The sequence below is a fragment of the Heptranchias perlo genome, chromosome 2 (assembly GCF_035084215.1).
Source record: "Heptranchias perlo isolate sHepPer1 chromosome 2, sHepPer1.hap1, whole genome shotgun sequence".
In the NCBI taxonomy this organism is placed as follows: domain Eukaryota; kingdom Metazoa; phylum Chordata; class Chondrichthyes; order Hexanchiformes; family Hexanchidae; genus Heptranchias; species Heptranchias perlo.
The window spans coordinates 128,358,840-128,386,024 of NC_090326.1; the positions used below are offsets into that span (position 1 = coordinate 128,358,840).

Genomic DNA, 27,185 nt, shown 5'->3' on the forward strand with positions numbered 1-27,185 from the left:
ATTTAAACACGAGGGTGAGAATTTTAAATTGGACGTTTTGGGGGCCAGGAGTAAATGTAAATCACCGAGCACATGGCAGATGAGTAAGCGGGACTTAGTATGGGATAGGATATTGGCGGCAAAGTTTTGGATGAGCTGAAGTTTATCAAAAATGGGAGGACAGCCAAGTGAACTTTGGAAGAGGCAAGTTTGGAGACGACAAAGGCATAGATGAGAGTTTCAGCAGATGAGCTGAGGTGGGCAAAGTTAGGTGATGTTGTGCAAGTGGAAGTAGGCAGACTTTGTGATGGAGAGGACATGGAGGCGGAAGCTCAGATCGGAGTCAAATAGAATACCTAGGCTGCAAAACAATCTGGTTCAGCCTGAGGCACTGGCCGGGGAACGGGATGGAATTTGTGGCAAGTGTACAGAGTTTGTAGCAGGCCCCAAAGACCAATATTTCCAATAATTAACTGCAGGAAGTTACAGCTCACCCAAGATTGGATATTGGACTAACAATCTGACAACACAGAGGCAGTGGAGGGGTAGAGGTGGTGAAGAGAGGTCGTCAGCGTACATGTGGAAGATGGCCACATGTTTGTGGATGATGTCGAAACGTAGGTGAGGAAAGGAAGAACGCAAAAGGAGAGATCCTTGGGGGACTCTCAGGGTAATAAGTGCGGGGGCGGGAAGAGAAGCCATTGCTGGAGAAGCTCTGGCTACAGCCAGGTAGGCGTGAAACCAAACATGTGCAATCCCACTGAACTGGCACAAGGAGGAAAGGGATTGGAGGAGGATGGTGTACTCAACCATGTCGAAGGCTACGGAGATGTTAAGGAGAGATAATGCACCACGGTCATAGTCATAGAGGATGTCATTTGTGACTTTGGTCAGGATTGTATCAGCGCTGAGACAGGGACAAAAACCTGATTGGAGAGATCCATCCAAACATAGGTTTGGGAGGCAACATCTTCAAGGTCTTGAGATGAAAGTTGGAGATGGTGTGGTAGTTTACAAGGACAGAGCAGTTGAGGATGGGTATATAGCTCACATATGTTCCTTTTATTGATGTATTATTTTCTATATCTTTGTTAAAGCCCAGGGTATGCATCAAGTGGCAGCTGGAATGCAATTGGTTGGAGGGGTGTACCAGGTGCAGTATGGGAGCGTGTCTCTGGGCCCTGGTACAGGAGATTCATGGTATACAGGAGATTCACGATATCCCCACCATCACAGAAGCCAGTCTTCAGCCAATTCGATTCACTCCACGTGATATCAAGAAACGGCTTAGTGCACTGGATACAGCAAAGGCTATGGGCCCCGACAACATCTGGCTGTAGTGCTGAAGACGTGTGCTCCAGAACTAGCTGCGCCTCTAGCCAAACTGTTCCAGTATAGCTACAACGCTGGCATCTACCCGACAATGTGGAAAATTGCCCAGGAATGTCCTGTCCACAAAAAGCAGGACAAATTCAAGCCAGCCAATTACCGCCCCAATAGTCTACTCTCAATCATCAGCAAAGTGATGGAAGGTGTCGTCGACAGTGCTATCAAGTAGCACTAACTCACCAATAACCTGCTCACCGATGCTCAGTTTGGGTTCCGCCAGGACCACTCGGCTCCAGACCTTATTACAGCGTTGGTCCAAATATGGACAAAAGAGCTGAATTCCTGAGGTGAGAGTGACTGCCCTTGACATCAAGGTAGCATTTGACCAAGTGTGGCACCAAGGAGCCCTAGTGAAATTGAAGTCAATGGGAATCAGGGGGAAAACTCTCCAGTGGCTGGAGTCATACCTAGCACAAAGGAAGATGGTAATGGTTGTTGGAGGCCAATCATCTCAGCCCCAGGACATTGCTGCTGCAGCAGCTCCTCAGGGCAGTGTCCTAGGCCCAACCATCTACAGCTGCTTCATCAATGACCTTCCCTCCATCATAAGGTCAGAAATGGGGATGTTCGCACAGTGTTCAGTTCCATTCGCAACCCCTCAGATAATGAAGCAGTCCATGCCCGCATGCAACAAGACCTGGACAACATCCAGGCTTGGGCTCATAAGTGGCAAGTAGCATTCGTGCCAGACAAGTGCCAGGCAATGACCATCTCCAACAAGAGTCTAACCACCTCCCCTTGGCATTCAACGGCATTACCATCGCCAAATCCCCCATCAACATCCTGGGGGTCACCATTGACCAGAAACTTAACTGGACCAGCCATATAAATACCGTGGCTACAAGAGCAGATCAAAGGCTGGGTATTCTGCGGCAAGTGACTCACCTCCTGACTCCCCAAAGCCTTTCCACCATCTACAAGGCACAAGTCAGGAGTGTGATGGAATACTCTCCACTTGCCTGGATGAGTGCAGCTCCAACAACACTCAAGAAGCTCGACACCATCCAGGACAATGCAGCCCACTTGATTGGCTCCCCATCCATCACCCTAAACATTCACTCCCTTCACCACCGGTGCACAGTGGCTGCAGTGTGTACCATTCACAGGATGCACTGCAGCAACTCGCCAAAGCTTCTTCGACAGCACCTCCCAAACCTGCAATCTCTACCACCTAGAAGGAGGAGAGCAGCAGGCACATGGGAACAACACCACCTGCACGTTCCCTTCCAAGTCTCACACCATCCCGACTTGGAAATATATCGCCGTTCCTTCATCATTGCTGGGTCAAAATCCTGGAACTCCCTTCCTAACAGCTCTGTGGGAGAACAGTCACCACACGGACTGCAGTGGTTCAAGAAGGCGGCTCACCACCACCTTCTCAGGGGCAATTAGGGATGGGCAATAAATGCTGGCCTCGCCAGCGACGCCCACATCCCATGAACGAATAAAAAAAGACATTTCTACCGTTCACATATATGCTTCTTCAATACCTCCGAAGGTGGACTGTGCAAACACTTCATGAGACAAGACTTGATGCAAATCGATAAGCGCTTTATTTCACAGTAAGGTGAACATACAGAATGGCAGTTATGATCAACTCTATTAATCCAAATTGTACCACTTATCATCATGTAATGACACAAAACCAAACACATCAGTGTGTTGTCTTAATTGACTTAAACAAGATGATTTCAAACTGTCCCTCCAGCATTTCTGATCTTTTAGTCTCTGAAAAGTGCTTGCAACTTTCTTGTAAGAATACCTGACTGCCTTTGCAGCATAGTGTTTCAAAAACCTCCCTCTGTTCACTGCCAAAAATAGGATTAAAGACTGTGCAGTACAATGGGTATGGGGTATTTACCAATTACTGAGACAAGTTAACAAAATGCTTTTTATTTACGATCTATGAGGACAACATCAAAATTAACTCATTAGTATCGTAACTACCAATTGTCTCAGTCCCTTTTTAAAAAAAACTTGCATGAATACGCTATGCTTTAAGACACAGCATTTAAATAATATGGGTATGTAGTGAAGAAGCAAGTCAAAAGGAATATGTAATTTCTTTCAGTTATTTGATAAGTGCTTGGTTGGTCATTTACTATGTTTTAATAACAGTGAGAAAATAGTTTTTCAGGTGGTAGTTTGACTGAATTATAAATTTGAAGTGATCAAGATGCTTCCTGCCCTACAGCATCCAAATGAACACAGATCAGGGAAGCTCACTGATGCATACAGAATTTTTTTTATAAACACACACATTTCCCAATCACAACATCTAACTATCTCTTAAATGAATCGAAGGTTTTTGCCTCCACTACTCTGAAGACCACCTTCTACCTGGAAAACCAAACTGAGTGCCTACATAACTACAGTCACTCCAACTCAAGTAATTCAGTGTATGTGTGATTTAGGAGATTTGTGAAATGTGATGCAAATCTCTCTTTTTTTCTTTGATCACTCTTTATGTGAAGAAGTTCTTAACAGAACCAGAACTAGAACTAGAACTAGAACTAGAGGGCATAGTCGCAGGATAAGGGATCGGCCATTTAAGACTGAGACAAGGAGGCACTACATCACCCAGAGGGTTGTGAATCTTTGGAATTCTCTACCCCAGAGGGTTGTGGATGCTGAGTTGTTGAGTATATTCAAGGCTGAGATAGATACATTTTTGGACTCTAGGAGAATCAAGGAATATGGGGATCGGGCAGGAAAGTGGAGTCGAGGTTGAAGATTAGCCATGATCTGATTGAATGGCACAGCAAGCTCGAGGGGCCAAATGGCCTACTCCTGCTCCTATTTCTTATGTTCTTATGTGCCCTAAATTGTCTGGGGTGGGTGCCACCAAGTCACCCAGAATTATCACTTGTGCCACCTGGAGGGAGGTGGAACTGGTACTGACTGCAAACTCCCTCATCCTAGGATTGCAGGACAGGCCACAATGAGTTCCACATTCTCAGAAAGGCAACACGCTGCACAACTCTCCTTTTTCTTCCTCGCCCATCCTGGGCAACAGCACACTCTTCACCCTCTTAAAGCAACACTTCCTTACATGGTGAGAAAAAGGAACCACTATGTAAAAATATTATTTACATCATAGTTTGGTGCAGCAATCACAAACTGATAATTTCTAGTACTCAAGAAGTTAGCTAAGCTTAATAACTAATGTTAAAAATATATATTGTGTTATTGTTACCATTTGTTTGTTTTTACTATTTAATAATTTTTTGGCACTTAAAATCCAAGTCAAAGTCTAGTTTAGTGTTATTCCGCTACCTTCTAAAGACATGGGGAAATCACATGATGAAGCCAGTGCCCGAAATTATAAGTTTGTCTGGACATCCGGCCAAGTGAAAGTGCAATTAGATTAAGAAGTCACCTGCAAGAGTAGCCTAAAACAGAGAAGCCAAAAATATCTATAACAAAAAGAGTAAAGGAACCCCAAAAATATAAGAGTATGTTAAATATAACAGTATTATAGTGTGATCAGGAAAGATAATTATTGACTATACTGCATACATTTATGAAATCAGTATAGTGATTAAGTTTAGTAAACAAAAAAAAATATTTTCAGATTATCAGTTCCCTCCTTTCAAAACTACCGTTTTCAACCCAATCTTCAACAGAAACCACCCCGACCATCTGTCCTTGTAAATTACCACCTCATTCCAATCGGCCTTTCCTCTCCAAAGGCCTTGAATGTTTTGGCCCCTCCTAAATCCGTGCCCGTCTTTCCCGCAACACTCTGTTTGAATTACTCCAGTCAGGTTTCCATTCCTGCTACAGCGCCAAAACAAACCTATGCAAAGTCACAAACAACGTTCACTACTTCCGTCAAGGCAGCCATCACCTCAAAATATGCACCTTAAACCATTCTTCTCTCTCAAATTTTTCCTTACTTTCCTAAGACCTACAATGCACTCACCTCCTTTCAAGACCCGGCGATCTGGTTTCCACCGTGCCCACAGATGCTGTTATTGCTCATTGTTGGGATGTCCAAGAAATATGGGTTTTAATCATCAGCATAATTTTTGTTCATTCTGCTTGCATCTTTCATGGAAAAAAAGGGGAAAACAAAGGAAATGTTCACAGAAACCTTCACGTCTAGAAGATAGCGAGACAGCCAAGCCTTCAGGTTGATGCAGGAGCTGGTCATCCAAGGAAGCAAACCAACATATTTTCCTTAACATTTGTGGAAATTAATTGGATGTAGGCACAAGAGGAATAGTATCCAAAATCACTAACACCAAATTAGGTGGCATAACATATTGTGAGGAAGAATGCAAGAGATTGCATGAGGGCATTGATAGGTTAGCAGAGTGGGTAAATGAAATTCAATGCCCAGAAAATGTGATGTAGTGCATTTTGGGGAAAAAGAACAGTGAAAGAAAATATATCCTAAAGGGTAAGATTCTTAACAGAGTGGAGGAAGAGAGATGTAGGGGTGCAGATAAAGGAATCTTTAAAAGGTGGCAGTGCAGATGGAAAAGGCCATAAAAAGGCAAATGGGATTCTGGGTTTTATCTATAGGGGCACTGAATATTAAAAACATGGAAGTGTTGAATCAGATTAAGGCACTTTTGGGACAGGGTGGTAATTGAACAGAAGGGACTGGTTTAAGATGGATATTTTGAGAAGGAGTTGATGATAGCGGTTTTGAAGGAGGTAGTGACAATGCAGGAGGATAATGATAGTAATTGCAGTATTATGTGCAATGCTGAGCACCCCATTATAGGAAGGTGGTTAGAGCCCTAGAAAATATATTGAAGAGTCACTGGAATTCATACCAGGAATGAGAGGTTGCAGTTATGCAAAAAATGGGGCTTTCTGCACTGGAATAGAGTTTAACTAATAAATCTAATGGGGTGATCTAATAGAAGTTAACAAAATTATGTAAGATTTTAAGGAGGTAAACAGATAGTTTCCACTGGTTAGTGAATCAAGGGGGCATAAACATAGGATTATCACTAAAAGAATGAAGGGGCAAGTTAGAAGAGGATCATTAGAACATGGAACACTATCATAAGTGGCTTTCGTGGCAATAACATCATTGCAAAGGGAATTGGATAGGTATTTGAAAAGGAAGAATATGAACAGAAACGGGGGGAAAGGCAAGGAAATGGGATTAGAGTAGACAGTTCCAGTTGAAGAGCTCGCACTGCCAAATGAATGATGGGCCAAATAGCCTCCTACAGTGCTGTAACTTCACGATTTTATCTCTGGACATCTTCAATCTGCAGAAATTTTCTTGAACCACTTTTGGGAATTTTTACCTTGAGGATGAATCTGTGAAATGATGGAGCATCTGCTGCTATGTTGTCCACCCGAGCTAAATGTCTGAGTTAAGCATAACTTTTGAATCAGACCTCATGCATCTGGTCCTGGGAAAAACAACAAGAGTAAGCCCCTCCCTGGTTGTTCTTGTGTGAACTACCAAAGCATTGTCCAAATGTACACCTATTCTAATTGCACATCTGACAAATTTCCCAGTTCTATGGTTTGGAACTGCCCCAGAGTTAATTTCCTACCCATAGTTCCAGGCAATTAATATGCAAGGTTAATCATTCAATGGTTCCCTGCAGGTGGGCATTCCATCGTGTCAAGGACTCATCTATTACCACCATCAAGTGTAGGGAAGGTTATCAAAAGACACGACATATGATAAGTGTAGCATATTTGGGAGGAACAGGTGACTTTGGACCTGTAAGTTCCCAAAGATTTCCACCACTGAGGTTTTCCTCACCTCATTAGTCAACAACTCCATTATCATTGTATCATGCAACTACCAGGATGGCCGTCGGCGAACTGAACATTGGAACTTTTCTCGTCCAGCACAATCACAACTTGTAACTGGGAGAAAAACGAACATTATGGCATAGATCCCAGGGCTTTATAGGACATGAGAGTAGGAGGTCACACATGGTACTGCTCGTCTGCAATGTCATGACAGCACTTTCTTATGCTTGCATAGCATATTGTTTCCCCAGAACAAATCACACTATGCTTTATTCCCAGCATGGATGGAGGATATTTGATGTGGAGGACTGGGTTCTAAAAATTCTTAATTATGCTTGGAACTGTCCTATTGAGTACACCCAGTATAATTATGGCAATTTCACAAATCCACCCTCATCAATTTCATACACTGAGTTCAGATTATGGCAGCATCTCTCAATATAATTGATGCACTGAAAACCAATATGGAAACATGGCCTAAAGGGATGAGATTTTGTACTAGTATCATTTAATCAAGAGGATTTACACCAGAGGTTTGAAAATTACACCAGATTCATACCAGTACATATCTGGTGATAACAGCTTAGGAAACAGTTCTCACTGTACAACAGATGAAAATGTTAAAACTGAACTTGCTAGGAGCTAGATATACTATACATTACAGTATATGTAGAAAAAAAAAATCAGTTATTCAAAAGGGAGACTACTGGCTGAAACATGTTTCTGTGTTATGTTGTAAGCAAATGATTTGGAATCTTAAGTCATCATAACTCATTTGAGACTAGACTGTTCCATATTTCCATGTAGATTTCAGCATACAAATGTGCGACTACATGAAGCTTTGATTTTTTTTTTAAAAAACAAAATCAATATAAATATTAGTAAAAGGCTTCTGCACAAACCAAAATTCAAACATACTTAATCACAACCACAGATGCATCACATTTGTCAACTGGACAAATGTTTGAGGCTTTATAAAAAGTACTATTCAAAGTTTTTACACTGTGCTGTTCCAGCATCACAGGTAACTTGCAGAAACAAAGCTTCACTCTACTTACAGTAAATGCTAACTTTGCCATACATTAACTTATTACTAATCCACAGATTGCAGAAAATAAGCAAAGACAGTGCACTGTACAGAACTCCCTGGCAGATCCGCTTCAACTTTACAAACTCAAGGATGCTTTAAGAAATCAATCCACAGAGGACTCCCCAAAGGTTTAGTAGGTAGGCACAACATGGTGTGGTACTGAGCCATGCTAAACTGGAAGGTCCCTAGTTAGATCACCCGCCCGCATTGTATTAGCCGATCCCAACCAGGACTGCAATTGGCCTCAGTATTTTTGAGCTAGGGATAGGAAATCAGCCAGGATTCCAATCCTGCTCACTACCCAGAGACCCACACTAGAAACACATGTCTGGATATTGGCCAAGGACAGGACTGGTCGTGACTCCGCTACGATGAACACCAACACTCAGGCTAAGTTTACATATGAAGAATGGGCACTTGGGCGAGATACTGAAGGGTTGCTATCACCCTTGTAGCTGAACGGTATGACACACCATGGTTCAGGAGAGATGGGAATTGAAAAAGAAACAAAAACAGAAAAAAAGTCAATCAAATTAAACTCCTTAATTAAGATCTTAATTTCCTGTTGGATTTTACATAGTCTCAAAAAAAACCTGTTCTGTATTAGCATGCATAAAATAACTGATCAGTTAAAAATGCAAGAAACCAAACTCTTATCAATCTGCAAAGGAAAGTAATACAAACTTATGACCAATATATAAAGATAAGCGTGGAACTGGGGTACAGATTTTTGTTTCTTATAAACAAATTTAAAACTATTCAGATGTGCATGGCATTTAATAGGCTTCTAAAATATGAAACGACTCAATTATTCAGTAGGAGATGGTGGCACATTGATTCTCTTTTTTTAAAACTAAGGCACATGACATTGGCAAAAAAGAAAGCTGAGGTAAGTTATAAGCAACTAGGCTCCAGGTTTACACAATATATTTGTCCATGGTGCATTACTGCTTCTGGAGGGAGACCAGTGCTTGTAGATACCATTTTCAGTCAGCTTTTGGCTTGTTTCCTCTTCATTACCAGTTCAGCCAATAGTTTGTATCTGATTATACATTCTTCCTGCAGGACAAAAGAAATTTGACAATAAAACTTTTAAGTAAACTACTACATAGTTACATTTTATAGCTCCTTCAACATAGAAAAACACCTCAAAGGCAGTTCGTAAAGAAAAAAATAGGCATTGACCAAAGGAGGAGACATTTGAGAGGGTACCAAAAGCTTGGCCAAAGAGGTGGATTTTAAGGAGGGTCTAAGAAGGAGGGGGAGTTGGAGATGAGGGATGAGGGGGGAGGGGAGAGTTAGGGAGGAAATTTCAGAGCTTGGGCCTAGGGATTGCAAATGGTCAGTAAATGAAAAAGTTATTAGTGCTTGGGACAGGCAGATGGATTGCATAATATTTTCTGTTCCTGTACTTATCTTTGGGATTAGAAACATAAGAAAGTGGGACCAGAGAACAGATTCAAATTAGTGAAAAGTAACAGTTAAAATGAATGAAAAAGATTATTTTAGATGTATTAGGAAAATTTGTCTAGGATAATCTACTAGGTAAGATAGTAAAGTCAATGACATAAGGGATATTCAAAAAGCAGCTGGGCAAAGTGAAGCACTGGAGGAATGGAGTTCAGTGGGCAAATGGATATTTTCCATCTTCGACTTTTTCTTATGAGGCAATAAAAGAAATTGAGACTCAAATTGATAAAGGCTTCGATGAGGGTTTCATGAGTGGTGGTGAGGTAGGGACATAAGGAGGAGATGTTCTGGAGGTAGAAATAACTGGTCTTTCCAGTGGACTGGCCAAGAGGGCTTGGAACTTCCTCCGCGTGTGCAGCCCGGAAGTTAGACCCCAAAATGCATCCATTCCCGCGCCCGTTCTGCCGATGTCAAGTTACGCTTAAGTTTCCTGCGAATCTCATTAGAATATGCCTGAACATAAAATGGGCGTAAATCAGCGTAAACAATTGGGGCCCCAAGGGAAGTGCCAAATTCACACCATTATATTTCTCTTCTTTAAGTATGGAAATTAAAGTTTCAGCTTATTTAATCATCATTCATACACATTCGGCACAGCACATTTAAGAACTTGCAATTGGGGAAGTTTTTCAATTTTTAATGTGACATACATATGCTATAAAAACGCATAAAAAAAAACAGAACACAGTGCAGGTCTGAGGATAATTTTTTTTAAAAACGCTCAAATAATTGCAATGAAATAACAGAAAATGATTTCCTTGCTGCGCCTGAAAATATGGTCGCAGGTTAGTAGCCTATGAGCTCTGTAAAATGGGGCGGGGCCAGTTTAATGGGTGGAGATGCGATCGGGTGGAGGGATCGAGAGACGGCTATAAAAGACCAAGGATATTTGGGCTTATTGTACTTACGCGCAAAACAACATGATCTTTTAGGCCACAAAATTGATTTACATCCTGGTTTTGCATGTCTCTAGGCGCAAAAACAGAGGAAATTCAAGGCCAGGATGTGAAGCTTAACTTAGGAGTGAACTTCAGTTGCGCACCTTCGGGTGCAGCCTAAGCTCAGACTTGGAGAACAATAGGGTTGCACATCTTCGAGTTTAATCCGAGTGAACAGCTAAGGAGATGAAAAATTTCTGGGGGAAGGCAAATAGGCCATATGGCCTACGCCTGCTCATATTTCTTATGTTCTTACAGAATATCTGAGGAGATACGGAGCTGCTACAATATAGCAGAAGGAAAGACAGACATTCTATCCCTCATTTAATAATGTAATGTTTGGTAATGGGTTTTTTGAAAGTTTTGATACCAATCAAAAGAAATAATTGTAAATGAATCTTTGGACAACCAGGGTTATTCACCAATCAAGCCACTACAGCAATGCAGCCAAATGCAGGCACACAAGTTTTCCTCCATTCGGCTGCATTTCATATTGTAAACAAGGCTCAATTCCAGGAATTGATGGCATCGTAGACTCATGAAAATGTGACCCGACGCATTCTGTATGAGGATAGGTAGCCAGATCAAAGGGTTTGCTCTCTGAGGGTCTCTGTATAAAAGCATAGCTCAGCACACCCATTAAGTGTTATACTTTTTTCTTCGCCATCAATGGTCCCACGTTATCAGTAGACAGCTCACTGTTTGTTGAGACCTAAGCTGTCCAGTGCAAATGCAGATCTGTTTTTCTCCCCTTCCTTCCTGTAGGCATTCGTTACTGGGACACAGTTCCGTGGATGCAAGCCACCCTTTGGTACTTTGACAAGTGTCCATTAGTCACGCAGGAGCCGTTACAACAAACGTTGGCAGGCTATCCAGTTGTGGAGGACATTCACAACTAAGCGCCATCTTGCCCTTGGGAGCTGGAAGGTGGTTATAGCATGCATTCTGTGATCGACGTCTTGGCTTGGGACCCCAGCCAAACAAAAGCGCTTTCCCATCTTAGGGCCTCTGCAGCAACTTTGCCTGCAGTTGCCATGGGAAATAAGAACATACGAACAGAAGAAATAGGAGCAGGAGGAGGCCAATCGGCCCCTCGAGCCTGCTCTGCCATTCAATAAGATCATGGCTGATCTGATCCTAACCTCAAATCTAAATTCATGTCCAATTTCCTGCCCGCTCCCCGTAACCCCTAATTCCCTTTACTTCTAGGAAACTGTCTATTTCTGTTTTGAATTTATTTAATGATGTAGCTTCCACAGCTTCCTGGGGCAGCAAATTCCACAGACCTACTACCCTCTGAGTGAAGAAGTTTCTCCTCATCTCAGTTTTGAAAGAGCAGCCCCTTATTCTAAGATTATGCCCCCTAGTTCTAGTTTCACCCATCTTTGGGAACATCCTTACCGCATCCACCCGATCAAGCCCCTTCACAATCTTGTATGTTTCAATAAGATCGCCTCTCATTCTTCTGAACTCCAATGAGTAGAGTCCCAATCTACTCAACCTCTCCTCATATGTCCGCCCCCTCATCCCCGGGATTAACCGAGTGAACCTTTTTTGTACTGCCTCGAGAGCAAGTATGTCTTTTCTTAAGTATGGAGACCAAAACTGTATGCAGTATTCCAGGTGCGGTCTCACCAATACCTTATATAACTGCAGCAATACCTCCCTGTTTTTATATTCTATCCCCCGAGCAATAAAAGCCAACATTCCGTTGGCCTTCTTGATCACCTGCTGCACCTGCATACTAACTTTTTGATTTTCTTGCACTAGGACCCCCAGATCCCTTTGTACTGCAGTATTTTCCAGTTTCTTGCCATTAAGATAATAACTTGCTCTCTGATTTTTCCTGCCAAAGTGCATAACCTCACATTTTCCAATATTGTATTGCATCTGCCAAATCTCTGCCCACTCACCCAGCCTGCCTAAATCCCCCTGCAGGTTTTTTATGTCCTCCTCACTGTCCACTTTCCCTCCCATCTTTGTATCATCTGCAAACTTTGATATGTTACACTCGGTCCCCTCCTCCAAATCGTTAATATAGATTGTAAAGAGTTGGGGACCCAGCACCGACCCCTGCGGAACACCACTGGCTACTGGTTGCCAGTCCGAGAATGAACCATTTATCCCAACTCTCTGCTTCCTGTTAGATAACCAATCCTCCACCCATGCCAGAATATTACCCCCAATCCAGTGATTCTTTATTTTGAGCAATAATCTTATGTGGCACCTTGTCGAATGCTTTCTGGAAGTCTAAATACACTACGTCCACTGGTTCCCCTTTATCCACCCTGTACCATATGTCCTCAAAGAACTCAAGCAAATTTGTCAGACATGACTTCCCCTTCGTAAAGCCATGCTGACTTTGTCCTATTAAATTATGTTTATCCAAATGTTCTGCTACTGTCTCCTTAATAATAGACTCCAAAATTTTACCCACCTCAGATGTTAGGCTAACTGGTCTATAATTTCCAGCCTTCTGCCTACTACCCTTTTTAAATAAGGGTGTTACATTGGCAGTTTTCCAATCTGCTGGGACCTTTGCCGAGTCCAGAGAATTTTGGAAAATTATTACCAAAGCTCTATGGTGTCAACCGTGGCTCAGTGGTAGCACTCTTGGCTCTGAGTGAGAAGGTTGTGGGTTCAACCTCACTCCGGACAGTTGAACACAAAATCTAGGCTGTCACTCCAGTGCAGTATTGAGGGAGAGTCTGTACTGTCGGAGGTGCCATCTTTCGGATGAGACATTAAACCGAAGCCCCATCTGCCCTCAGGTGGATGTAAAAGATCCCATGGCACTATTTCAAAGACGAGCAGGGGAGTTCTCCCCAATGTTCTGGCCAATATTTATCCCTCAACCAACATCACTAAATCAGATTATCTGGTCATTATCTCATTGTTGTTTGACACCTTGTTCTGTGCAAATTGGCTACCGCATTTCCTACATTTCAACAGTGACTACACTTCAAAAGTACTTTATTGGCTGCAAAGTGCTTTGGGAGGTCCTTATTATGTGAAAGGCACTATATAAATGCAATTTTTTTTTTCTTCTATGCGTGTGTTTGCATTGAGCATCAGTGTTCTCAGTAATACAACCAGGGCTGCTTCACAAATCTGTCTGACCCCGAGAGGCTCATTCCACTGTTCCCAACTGTGTTATTTGGATGTTGGCTAGTGACTGAGAAAGAGGGTTATGTTACATTCCAACCCAAAGCCAGGCTCCTGGATCCTTGCATGTTTTTAACTCCATGGTGGCTGAGGCTCATTTCTTCTGATACTGAAAGATCATACAGAATAGCGAGCTTTAGAAACACTGGAGTCTGGCCAATGAGTTGCTCCAGCACTTTAGCAGCTCTGGTGAGTCTGTCACCACTTTCACCTACACAGATATTAAGACATAGCTTCCTAATGCGGAGCTCACACATAGGATTTTCCTTCTCGTCACTCGCCATTCCCGAAAAGTCTCTGTCCACATTTCATGTGTTTGTCTTGGAAGCATCAGAATGAAGCGTCCCTTTGCGCCATGAATCCGAATAGCTGGATTAATGGGTTATTAAGTCTTTGCCCAGGGATCAGTGCAGATAATGGTAACCTTTCTCCAAATCCACTTTATTTTTCACATCTGTGTCAAGGAGGACTCGGCAATGAAAATTGGAGTTGCAGGAGACTAGTCCAAGGGATTTTGCTTTGCTGCTCGCTTTGCTGGTAGTTTGGATTGGGGGTAATATTCTGGCATGGGTGGAGGATTGGTTATCTAACAGGAAGCAGAGAGTTGGGATAAATGGTTCATTCTCGGACTGGCAACCAGTAGCCAGTGGTGTTCCGCAGAGGTCAGTGCTGGGTCCCCAACTCTTTACAATCTATATTAACGATTTGGAGGAGGGGACCGAGTGTAACATATCAAAGTTTGCAGATGATACAAAGATGGGAGGGAAAGTGGAGAGTGAGGACATAAAAAACCTACAGGGGGATTTAGACAGGCTGGGTGAGTGGGCAGAGATTTGGCAGATGCAATACAATATTGGAAAATGTGAGGTTATGCACTTTGGCAGGAAAAATCAGAGAGCGAGTTATTATCTTAATGGCGAGAAACTGGAAAATACTGCAGTACAAAAGGATCTGGGGGTCCTAGTGCAAGAAAATCAAAAAGTTAGTATGCAGGTGCAGCAGGTGATCAAGAAGGCCAATGGAATGTTGGCTTTTATTGCTAGGGGGATAGAATATAAAAACAGGGAGGTATTGTTGCAGTTATATAAGGTATTGGTGAGACCGCACCTGGAATACTGCATACAGTTTTGGTCTCCATACTTAAGAAAAGACATACTTGCTCTCGAGGCAGTACAAAGAAGGTTCACTCGGTTAATCCCGGGGATGAGGAGGTGGACATATGAGGAGAGGTTGAGTAGATTGGGACTCTACTCATTGGAGTTCAGAAGAATGAGAGGCGATCTTATTGAAACATATAAGATTGTGAAGGGGCTTGATCGGGTGGATGCAGTAAGGATGTTCCCAAGGATGGGTGAAACTAGAACTAGGGGGCATAATCTTAGAATAAGGGGCTGCTCTTTCAAAACTGAGATGAGGAGAAACTTCTTCACTCAGAGGGTAGTAGGTCTGTGGAATTTGCTGCCCCAGGAAGCTACATCATTGAATAAATTCAAAACAGAAATCGACAGTTTCCTAGAAGTAAAGGGAATTAGGGGTTACGGGGAGCAGGCAGGAAATTGGACATGAATTTAGATTTGAGGTTAGGATCAGATCAGCCATGATCTTATTGAATGGCAGAGCAGGCTCGAGGGGCCGATTGGCCTAATCCTGCTCCTATTTCTTATGTTCTTATGTTCTTAGAGGCATTGATAAGAGTGAACCTCTCAATCATGAACCCTTGTCAGGTAGAAATCCCATAGAGGTCTTCTTTCTAGATGTGAAAGCCCTGGACACCTAAATATCTCCTCTGAGCTCCAGAAAGTGGTAGAGGGTACCTAAGAGTGCCAAGGGGAGACTGGGATCTGCACTAATGTAGGGAGAGGATGCTGGTAAAGACCCTGAAGTGTATTTTCCTTCTCTCCTGATAATGCCTGCCTTTTGCTAGACATTTCCCATAACCAGCACAGTGGAGATAGGGACCTCAGCACAATGGGAGATCAAATCTTTAATTAGAAAGAATTGTCACAATAAACATTCTCCTTCTCCCATCTAAAAACTCTTTTACCATCACTGGGTTTTGAGCTCCTTTAATGACAGGAACTTTTAACATACATTTTAATGAGGTCAGGCTGTATTAAATTCAATATCAAAACTTTAAATATCTTTCAAGTTATTAGGTGATATTAAGCATCAATACAGGCCACTATCATACAGTGACTTATTGTCAGTCAGCTGTATTAGTACGATATATCTAGGTTTTCTATTAATAGAGAAATATTACCTTTGTTTTTCCTGGTACACATTTTGCTATTTTGTCCCAACGTTCAGAAGTCCCCTTCGGATACTGTTGTAAGGCTAGCTCTAGCAGTTTTTGTTGATTTTGGTTCCACAGTTCAGCGATTTCTTCTGAAGATCGAATTCTCCCCTTCCTTTTTTTCTCCTCATCACTATCATCATCATCATCCAGTTCGGTGTTATCAAAGTCCCTCTGACGCCTTCCTTTTTGTTTCAGTTCAAATTCTTCTTGGATCATAAGAGTTCTCTCTGCTGTTTTTGCAGTTTTACGTTTCCGCGGCCTGGTTTCTGAGGCCAATGTCTCTGTGTAGTTATCTTGATCATCCCCATTTTCAAACTCATCATGTTCTCCTTCAACCTCCTCCTCATCTCTTTTAGTGATTATGTGGTCAGGTAGAATTGTTTCACGTTTAGCACTCTTTACAGTCTGAGATGCAGACTTTAATTCCAATAGTTTTACTGTTCCTGATTTAAAAAAAAAACACATTTGGATTAACAGTGCACATATTTTCCAATGTTTACCACAATGTTTTTGTGAACAAAGCTATCTATTCATACATATTTGCGCAGGTGAATACAAGATTACCTACCACACGTATGGGCTTCCCCCTTTGAAAAATTTTCAACCGTTGCATACAAATGCAATATTGCCATCATGGCATGAAGTTTATGGATGGGAGGCCAACCAGCAGAGCTTTAGAGTAGTCAAGTCTGGAGGTGACAAACGCATGGGTAAGGGTTTCAACAGCAGATGGGTTGAGGCAGGGGAAGAACCAGGTGATGATGCAGAGACGAAAGTAGGCGGTGTTTGTGCTGGAAAGGATATGGGGTCAGCAGCTCAGCTCAGGGTCAAATAGGATGCCAAAGCTGCAAACAATCTGGTTCAACCTGAGACGGTGGCTGGGAGGGGAATAGAATCGGTGGCATGGGTATGGAGTTAATGGCGGAGCCAAAGATGATGGCTTTGATCTTCCAAATGTTTAATTGGAGGAAACTGAGGCTCATCCAGGACTGGATGTCAGTCTGTCAACACAGTCAGTGGAAGCATTGAGAGAGGTGGTGGAGAGGTAGAGCTAAGCATTATCAGCAGGCTAGTAGAAGCTGACCCCCAAGTCTTTTGATTATTCATAAAAGGGCAGCATGGAGTTGAGGAAGAAGTGGGGGCCAAGGATCCTTGGGGTATTCCAGAGGTAAAGGTATAGGCGTGGGAAGAGAAGCCATTGCTCAAGATGCTCTGGCGACAATTGGATAACAAACAGTGGAACCAAGTGAGGACAGTCCCATTGAGCTAGACAATGGAGGAGAGGCATTGGAGGAAGATGGTGTGTTCAACCACATTAAAGGCTGCAGACAGGTCGAGGATGAGGAGGGATAGTGTACCATGGTCACAGTCACAGAAGAGGGGCCTCAAATATTTACAATCTATATTAATGATTTAGGTGAAGGGACCAAGTGTAATGTATCCAAGTTTGCTGACGATACAAAGCTAGTTGGGAAAGTAAGGTGTGAGGAGGGCACAGAGTTCGCAAAGGGATATGGACAGGTTAAGTAAGTGGGCAAGGCGGCAGATGGAGTATACTGTGGGGAAATGTGAGGTTATTCACTTTGGTAGGAAGAAAAGAAGAGCAGAATATTTTTAAATGGTGAGAAACTATTAAATGTTGGTGCTCAGAGATCTGAGTGCCCAGGTACAAGAAACACAAAGTTAACATGCAGGTTCAGCAAGCAATTAGGAAAGCAAATGGCATGTTAGCCTTTATTGCAAAGGGGTTGGAGTACAAGAATAAGAAAGTCTTGCTACATTCGACAGGGCTTTGGTGAGACCATATCTGAAGTACTCTCCTTATCTAAGGAAGGATATACTTGCCTTGGAGGCGGTGCAATGAGGGTTCACTAGATTGATTCCTAGGATGAGAGGGTTGTCCTATGAGGAGAGATTAAGTAGAATGGGCCTATACTCTCTGGAGTTTAGGAGAATGAGAGGTGATCTCATTGAAACATAAGATTCTGAGGGGGCTCGACAGGATAGATGCTGAGAGGTGGTTTCCCCAGGCTGGCGAGTCTAGAACTACGGGGCATAGTCTTAGGATAAGGGGTCGGCCATTTAAGACTGAGATGAGGAGGAATTTCTTTACTCAGAGGGCTGTGAATCTTTGGAAATCTCTACCCCAGAGGGCTGTGAATGCTGAGTCATTGAGTATATTCAAGGCTGAAATAGATAGATTTTTGGACTTTAGGGGAATCAAGGGATATGGAGATTGGGCAGGAAAGTGGAGTTGAGACCAAAGATCAGCCATGATCTTATTGAATGGCAGAGCAGGCTCGAGGGGCCAGAATGGCCTACTCCTGCTCCTATTTCTTATGTTCTTAAGTCATTTGTGATTTTGAGTAGATCCGTTTCTGTGGTGTGGCAAGGGCAGAAACCTGATGGAGCGATTCAAACAGGAAGTTGCAGGAAAGATGGGATGGGTTTGGGAGCCGACAACACATTCAAGGACTTTGGAAAGGGAAGAGAGGTTCGAGATGGGGAGCTTGCAAGGACAAAAGGGTGGAGGCTAGGTTTATTTAAGGTGATGACTGAAATTTTGAAAGGGAGAGGGACAGTACCTGAGGCGAGAGCACCATTTACAATGTCAGCTAGCATGACTACTATGAAATTAAGTTGGGTGGCTAGTGTGAATGGGGTCAAGGGAGTAGAAGGTCAAGATGAATTTGAAGAGGACATGATGGGAGATAGGAAAGAAACTAGAAAAAAGACACAGGGTCAGGGCTAGGGGACACCATGGGGAGGGCTGGCTTCTTGTGGCAAGGGAAAAGGGGGATGCAGAAGTGGCAGGCAGCTAAACTGACAGTCTTAATCTTGGTGACAAAGAAGTCAACGAGCTCCTTACACTTCTTGTTGGAGTGGAGGATGGAGAGAGAATGGGAAAAGGGTTGAAGGAGACGATTGATAATGAAGAAAAAAGGTTGGGGTTATCTTTGCTCTCCAGGGTGGTCCTGGAGTAGTGCGTCGTTTTGGCAGAGGAGAACTGTTCCACAGTAAGCAGTCAACAAGTTCAGGGGAGAGATTAGGAAATATTTTTTTTTTAAAACTTGAGAAATCTTTTTTTTTCCAATTCGTTCATGGGGTGTGGGCGTCGCTGGCAAGGCCAGCATTTATTGCCCATCCCTAATTGAGAAGGTGGTGGTGAGCCGCCTTCTTGAACCGCTGCAGTCCGTGTGGTGAAGGTTCTCCCACAGTGCTGTTAGGAAGGGAGTTCCAGATTTTGACCCAGCGATGATGAAGGAGCGGCGATATATTTCCAAGTCGGGATGGTGTGTGACTTGGAGCGGAACGTGCAGGTGGTGTTGATCCCATGTGCCTGCTGCCCTTGTCCTTCTAGGTGGTAGAGGTCACGGGTTTGGGAGGTGCTGTCGAAGAAGCCTTGGCGAGTTGCTGCAGTGCATCCTGTGGATGGTACACACTGCAGCCACAGTGCGCCGGTGGTGAAGGGAGTGAATGTTTAGGGTGGTGGATGGGGTGCCAATCAAGTGGGCTGCTTTGTCTTGGATGGTGTCGAGCTTCTTGAGTGTTGTTGGAGCTGCACTCATCCAGGCAAGTGGAGAGTATTCCATCACACTCCTGACTTGTGCCTTGTAGATGGTGGAAAGGCTTTGGGGAGTCAGGAGATGAGTCATTCGCTGCAGAATACCCAGCCGCTGACCTGCTCTTGTAGCCACAGTGTTTATATGGCTGGTCCAGTTAAGTTTCTGGTCAATGGTGACCCCCAGGATACTGATGGTGGGGGATTCGGCGATGGTAATGCCGTTGAATGTCAAGGGGAGGTGGTTAAACTCTCTCTTGTTGGAGATGGTCATTGCCTGGCACTTGTCTGGCACGGATGTTACTTGCCAACTATCAGCCCAAGCCTGGATGTTGTCCAGGTCTTGCTGCATGTAGGCACGGACTGCTTCATTATCTGAGGGGTTGCGAATGAAACTGAACACTTCGCAATCATCAGCGAACATCCCCATTTCTGACCAAATGATGGAGGGAAGGTCATTGATGAAGCAGCTGAAGGTGGTTGGGCCTAGGACACTGCAATGTCCTGGGGCGGAGATGATTGGCCTCCAACAACCACTACCATCTTCCTTTGTGCTAGGTATGATTCCAGCCACTGGAGACTTCAATTTTATTAGGGCTCCTTGGTGCCACACTCGGTCAAATGCTGCCTTGATGTCAAGGGCAGTCACTCTCACCTCACCTCTGGAATTCACTCTTTTGTTGATGTTTGGACCTACGCTGTAATGAGGTCTGGAGCCGAGTGGTCCTGGCGGAACCCAAACCGAGCATCGGTGAACAGGTTATTGGTGAGTAAGTGCCGCTTGATAGCACTGTCGACGACACCTTCCATCACTTTGCTGATGATTGAGAGTAGACTGATGGAGTGGTAATTGGCCGGATTGGATTTGTCCTGCTTTTTGTGGACAGGACATACCTGGGCAATTTTCCACATTGTCGGGTGGATGCCAGTGTTGTAGCTGTACTGGAACAGTTTGGCTAGAGGCGCGGCTAGTTCTGGAGCACAAGTCTTCAGCACTACAGCCGGGATGTTGTCGGGGCCCATAGCCGTTGCTATATCCAGTGCGCTCAGCCGTTTCTTGATATCACGTGGAGTGAATCGAATTGGCTAAACACTGGCTTCTGTGATGGTGGGGAAATCGGGAGGAGGCCGAATTGGCTGAAGATGGTTGCAAACGCTTCAGCCTTGTCTTTTGCACTCACGTGCTGGACTCTGCCATCATTGAGGATGGGGATGTTTACAGAGCCTCCTCCTCCCATTAGTTGTTTAATTGTCCACCACCATTCACGACTGGATGTGGCAGGACTGCAGAGCTTTGATCTGATCAGTTGGTTGTGGAATCGCTTAGCTCTGTCTATAGCATGTTGCTTCTGCTGTTTAGCATGCATGTAGTCCTGAGTTGTAGCTTCACCAGGTTGGCACCTCACTTTTAGTGTAGAAGAGCTGCTCATGGCATGCTCTTCTACACTCCTCATTGAACTAGAGTTGATCCCCTGGCTTGTTGGTAATGGTAGAGTGAGGAATATGCCAGGCCATGAGGTTACAGATTGAGCTAGAATACAATTCTGCTGCCACTGATGGCCCACAGCGCCTCATGGATGCCCAGTTTTAAGCTGCTACATCTGTTCTTTTTAGCGAGATTTTGCAACTGAGTGGCTTGCTAGGCCATTTCAGAGGGCAATTAAGATTCAACCACATTGTTGTGGGTCTGGAGTCACATATCGGCCAGACCAGGTAAGGACGGCAGGTTTCCTTCCCTAAAGGACATTAGTGAACCAGGTAGGTTTTTACGACAATCCGGTAGTTTCATGGCCACCATTACTGATACTAGTTTTTATTTAATTCCAGATTTTTATTTAATTAATTGAATTCAAATTCCCCAGCTGCCGTGACTGGACTCATGACTGGATTATTATTCCAGGCCTCTGGATTACTAGTCCGGTAACATAACCACTATGCTACCGTACCCCGCCTTTAGCTTTTAAAAAAAAAGTTCATGGGTGGCAGTAGCAAGGCAGTATTTATTGCCCATCCTTAAGTGCCCTAAGGGCATAATGTGGAACTGGAGTCACATGGAAGCCATACCTGGTAGGCGACAAGTTCTCTTGCTGAAGATGGACATCAGTAAACCAGTTAGGATTTTACAACATTCCTGCAGCTTCATGACCATTTTCTGGGGACAGCCCACAAATTACCAGATGTTTTTGAATTCAATTTCACAACATTTCATGGTGACATTTGAACTCAACATCTCTGTTAGCTGGTCCTATACTATAACCACTAGGCTATGTTTGGAGGTCATGTCGGAAGACTAAGTTTTCAGGAAAAACTTGGGCATTTCATCATTGAAAAGAGACTTAGAGGCAACTTTATATAGAGATGTACAAGACAATAAATGATATGAAAAAAGGTAAACATGACATGACATAAATTAAAGGCAAATTTAAGTTCACTACACTAGGATCATCCTAGAGAGCCAAGATAACCCCAACTACTTCTATCGACTCCAACCACCTCCTTAAACCTCTCTACCAGACCTTTAACAAGTGTAAAAGATTTCTTTGTCTCCACAATAGAGAACATCCGTCAGCCACCTTCCACTAAGCCCTATCTCCCAACAGTCAACTCCCAATCTAACCCTAAACTCTCAACCATCTCTCATTTCTTTCTTATTTTCCTCTCCACACACTCTCCCAGCTCATTGCATTCACAAGACTTACCTCCTGCTCCCTCGAACCTGAATCCACTAAACATCTGATCACACAAATTCTCTTCCTGGCCCCCATTTTAGATGTGTTTTCCCTCTCTTAGCACTGTCTCCCTACCTTTCAAAACACTGTCATCACCCGCTTCCTCAAAACGGCCAGTCATTCAAATACAAGATCAAAGCCCAGCTCGAAACAGAGGCTGTTTAGTGACCGAACAAGGTTGCGTGGGTCCCAGAGATCACAGATTCCTTCCCTTAGCCAATGAGTTAACGTGGAATGTTGCTTGACTAATACAATTTGAAGGAAGCAGTCACACGACTTTTTCCCGCTGATGTTATTTGACCTCGGAGTGTAGGAATACTCTTATGCTAATTTTTTTCTGATCACTCTTCCTCTCCTGAAATACTTGTATTTATATAGCTCCTTTCACAGCCTCAGGATGTCCCAAAGCACTTTACAGCCAATAAAGTACTTTTGAAGTGTAGTCACTGTTGTAACAAATGCAGCAGCTAATTTGCGCACAGCAAGGTCCCACAAACAGCAATGTGATAATGACCAGATAATCTGTTTTTATTTTATTGGTGCTGGCTGAGGGGTAAATAATGGCAGGACACAGGGGAGAACTCCCCTGCTCGTCTTTAAAATAGTGCCAATGGATCTTTTACTTCTCATCCAAAAGACGGCACCTCCGACAGTACAGCATGCCCTCAACACTGCACTGAAGTGTCAACCTAGGTTTTGTGCTCAACTCTCTGGAGTGAGGTTGAACCCACAACCTTCTGACGCAGAGGTGAGAGTGCTACCACTGAGCCACGGCTCACACCTACAATGCACAAACGGCCTTGTGTGTAGGGTAGTGTAATGGTTATGGTATTGAACTCACAACCCAGAGGTCGTGAGCTCAAATCCCAAAATGGCAAGTGACAAGCTTCTGTACTTCCGTTTCAAAGGCAACCAAACATTCTTATCAGAATTCCTTTTCAACAAAGTTACTGTTGTTCAACCTGTATGCTAAGCTTGCCCTGATAGCTTTCTTGGCAAAGTCAGAGTGTCACTAAGCTATACAGCTTGTAGCTTTCTTTGTTTGATTGCCAATCTGTGCTGATATGAGCCAGGGTGGCAGTAGGGATGGATAATTAGTCTCGAGACCCTGGGCTCAAAATATGAGGGGAAAAAATTAGCCAGGGTTCCCACTCCTAATTCCTGACTCTGTGGCAACTTTTCAGTCCCTTCCTACAAACTGAAAGGCCACAGGACAACGAATTTGAGCTGTGCAGTAACAAACAGAAAACTGATGAATAGCAACATAAAGTTTTTCCCATGTGGGGGACAAGAGAGATATACTACTGCAACAACAACTTCAACTTGCATTTATACAGTGCCTTAACGTGGTAAAATGTCCCAAAGCACTTCACAGGAGCACTGTTAAACAAAATTTGATACCGAGCCACATAAGGAGATATTAAGACAGGTGACCAAAAGGTCAAAGCGGTAGGTTTTAAGGAGCGTCTTAAAGGAGAAGACAGACTCAGAGAGGCGGAGAGGTTTAGGGAGGGAATTCCAGAGCTTAGGACCAAGGCGGCTGAAGGCACGGTATTGCGATTAAAATCGGGGATGCGCAAGAGGCAGGAATTGGAGGAGCGCAGGGATCGCGGAGGGTTGTATGGCTGGAGGAGGTTACAGAGATAGGGAGGAGCGAGGCCACGGAGGGATTTGAAAACAAGGTTGAGAATTTTAAAATCCAGGGGTTCCCAGACCGGGAGCCAATGTAGGTCAGTGAGCACAGGGGTGATGGGAGACCGGGACTCGGTGTGGGTTAGGATACGGGCAGCAGGGTTTTGGATGAACTCACGTTTATGGAGGGTGGAAGAAAGGAGGCTAGCCAGGAGAGCATTGGAATAGTCAAGACTAGAGGTAACAAAGGCACGGATGACGGTTTCAGCAGATGAGCTGAGGCTGGAGCAGAGATGGGCAACATTACATGGGTGGAAGTAGGCGGTCCTGGTGATGGAGCAGATGTGTGGTCGGAAGTTCGTCTCAGGGTCAAATAGGACGCCAAGATTGTGAATGGCCTGGTTCAGCCTTAGAGAGTGGCCAGGGAGAGGGTTGGAATCAGTGGCTAGGGAACGGAGTTTGCGGCGGGGGCCAAAGATGAAAGAAAATGAACTGAGGGCACACAGTAGAATGAGGATATATATATAACAGAATGAGAAAAGATCACTTGCGCACTCAGGGCAGAAATTGCTTAAACGGACAGTGTACCGAGAGAGATTATCCTTCGGGATAGCAGTTTGTTATCTGATATAGAGATTGAACGAATGAGAAAGACACAATGCTTACTGCACTCAATGCAGTATTTTAAGTACTACAACAAAAAGAGATCAAGTCTAACAATCTGGTTGGAAAAGAAAATATGATATAAGAACAGGGAAATTGGAAAAGTAGGAGGAAAAAAAAAGAATTACAGCAGTGGAAAGAAAACATTTCATTAAGGGTGAACAGGCAGTGGAAACAGTATGGGTAGAGCTAAGGAACAGTAAAGGATGTAAGACTCTGGTGGAAGTTGTCTACAGACCTTCTGACAGTAATGATGTAGTGGGGGCGGGGGGGGGGATGTATAAATACAGAGATTAGTACAGAGCTTGTAGCAAAAATAATGAGATCTTAATTGTCACAAAAATTGGGAGAAGCAGAATAGCTCAAGTAGCAATGAATTTCTAGAATGTATTTGGGACAGTTTTTTGGAACAATATGTTTTTAGAACTGACAAGGAATAAGACCATACTAGATTTAGTGATGAGTAACGAACCAGGATTAGTTAACAATCTGACTGTAAGGGAAGATCTTGCGAATAGTGACCATTGATTGAATTTGATATTAGGTTTGAGAGGGAGAGGCGGGACTCACAAACCAAGGTTTTAAATTTAAGAAAGATCAACTTCAAAGGGATGAGAAACAAATTGACCACAGTAATCTGGGTCGAGCTGTTAATAGGTAAATCTACAGACAAACAATGGGAAGTATTCAAAGAAGTTTTTGGTACAATACAAAACCAGAATATACCCCCTAAAAGGCAAACACTCCACGTGCCGTTAAGCAACCATGGTCAACAAATGAGGTAAGAGACAGTGTCAAGTTAAAAGAAAAGGCTTACACAAATGCAAGGAAAAGTGGAAATCTAGCAGACTGGAAGAACTATAAAAAAACAACAAAGGGATAAAAAATAATAAGTGGTGAGAAAAGTAAGGAAAAAAACTTGCAAGGGATATCAAAGCTAACAGTAAAAGTTTTTATAAATATATCAAGAGAAAGAGAGTGGTAAGGGGAAATGTGGGTCCATTAAAGACAGATGCAGGTAATAGTATAATGGATTATAAGGAAATGGCAGACTTTTTAAATGAGTACTTTGTATCCATTTTTACAGTAGAGGAAGAGGTCAAAATACCAAAAGGAACAAGGGAAGCTAAAAATAACTTAAGAGGAGGAACTTTTGGATTTAATGCAAGTAGAAAAGTAATGGAGAAATAATGGGAGTTAAGATAGACAAATGTCCAGGACCTGATGGTTTCCACCCAACTGTATTAAAAGAAACAGATGGGGAAATTAGATACATTAGTCATAATTTTCCAAAGCTCTCTAGATTGGGGAACTGTACCTTTGGATTGGAATACTGCAAATGTCTCTCCATTATTTAAGAAAGGAAGGAGGGAGAAACCATAAAACTCAGACTGGTCAGTTTAACATCAGTTGCGGGGAAGTTACTGGAATCTATGATTCGGGACAGTGACTGAGCAATTGAACGAGTATGAGCTGATCAAAGAGAGTCAGCATGGGTTTGTGACGGGTAGGTTTTGTCTGACTAAGTCTATAGGGACTTCCAAAAGCCAACTGATAAGGTCCCGCACGAGAGATTAGCAAAATTAAAAGTGCATGCAATTGGAGGTAACCTTGTGACATGAGTTGGTATTCGGTTGGGAGGCAGGAGAGTAGGGATAAAGGGAAATCTACTCTGATTGGTGGGATGCAACAAGTGGTGCTCCCCAGGGATCTGTACTGGGGCCTCAGCTTTTTACCATATATATCAATGATTTAGATGAAGAAATAGGGAGTTATATATCCAAGTTTGCAGATGACACTAAGTTAAGAGGCACAGTAAATTGCGTAGATAGGAGCAGGAAGTTACAAAGGGACATAAACAAACTAATTAAGTGGGCAAAACTATGGCAGATGGAGTTCAATGTGAGAAAGTGCGAGGTCAAGACAGACAAATCTGAATATTTTCTCAATGGCAAGAGACTAGAAACCGTGGAGCAGCAAAGGGATTTGGGTATCCAGGTACACAGACCACTAAAAGCTAGTGCACAGGTACAAAAAGTAAATCAAAAAGGCAAATGGAATGTTGGCCTTTACGTCAAGGGGGCTGGAATACTGAGAGGAGCCGAGCGGAGCGGAGGGAGCGTCCGATAAAAGGCGGGATTTCAGAGCGCTGAGTACAGCTGAGAGGAGTCGAGCCGAGCGGAGGGAGCGTCCGATAAGAGGCGGGATTTCAGAGCGCTGAGAGGAGCCGAGCCGAGGGAGCGTCCGATAAAAGGCGGGATTTCAGAGCGCTGAGAGGAGCAGAGCCGAGCGGAGCAGAGGGAGCGTCCGATAAAAGGCGGGATTTCAGAGCGCTGAGAACAGCTGAGAGGAGCCGAGCCGAGCGGAGGGAGCGTCCGATAAAAGGCGGGATTTCAGAGCGCTGAGAACAGCTGAGAGGAGCCGAGCCGAGCGGAGGGAGCGTCCGATAAAAGGCGGGATTTCAGAGCGCAAAGAGGAGCCGAGCCGAGCGGAGCTGCGACCGAGTTCGAAGTGACGTCAGGAATCAGATCGGGAC

The 27,185-nt window shown here is 43.6% G+C and overlaps 1 protein-coding gene across 2 annotated transcripts in view; it reads right to left on the reverse strand.

The window, feature by feature from the left end:
* Positions 1-2,898: 2,898 nt before the first annotated feature.
* dnajc1 (DnaJ (Hsp40) homolog, subfamily C, member 1) overlaps positions 2,899-27,185 on the reverse strand; it is a 217,788-nt gene continuing 193,501 nt past the window's right edge. For both annotated transcript variants that reach the window (XM_068007113.1, XM_068007114.1), the window contains exons 11-12: positions 16,028-16,506; positions 2,899-9,253 (exon numbers count right to left, since the gene is read on the reverse strand). In XM_068007113.1, the coding sequence (XP_067863214.1) occupies positions 9,185-9,253; positions 16,028-16,506 (548 nt within the window). In that variant the 3' untranslated portion in view covers positions 2,899-9,184. The remainder of the gene's footprint in view (positions 9,254-16,027; positions 16,507-27,185) is intronic.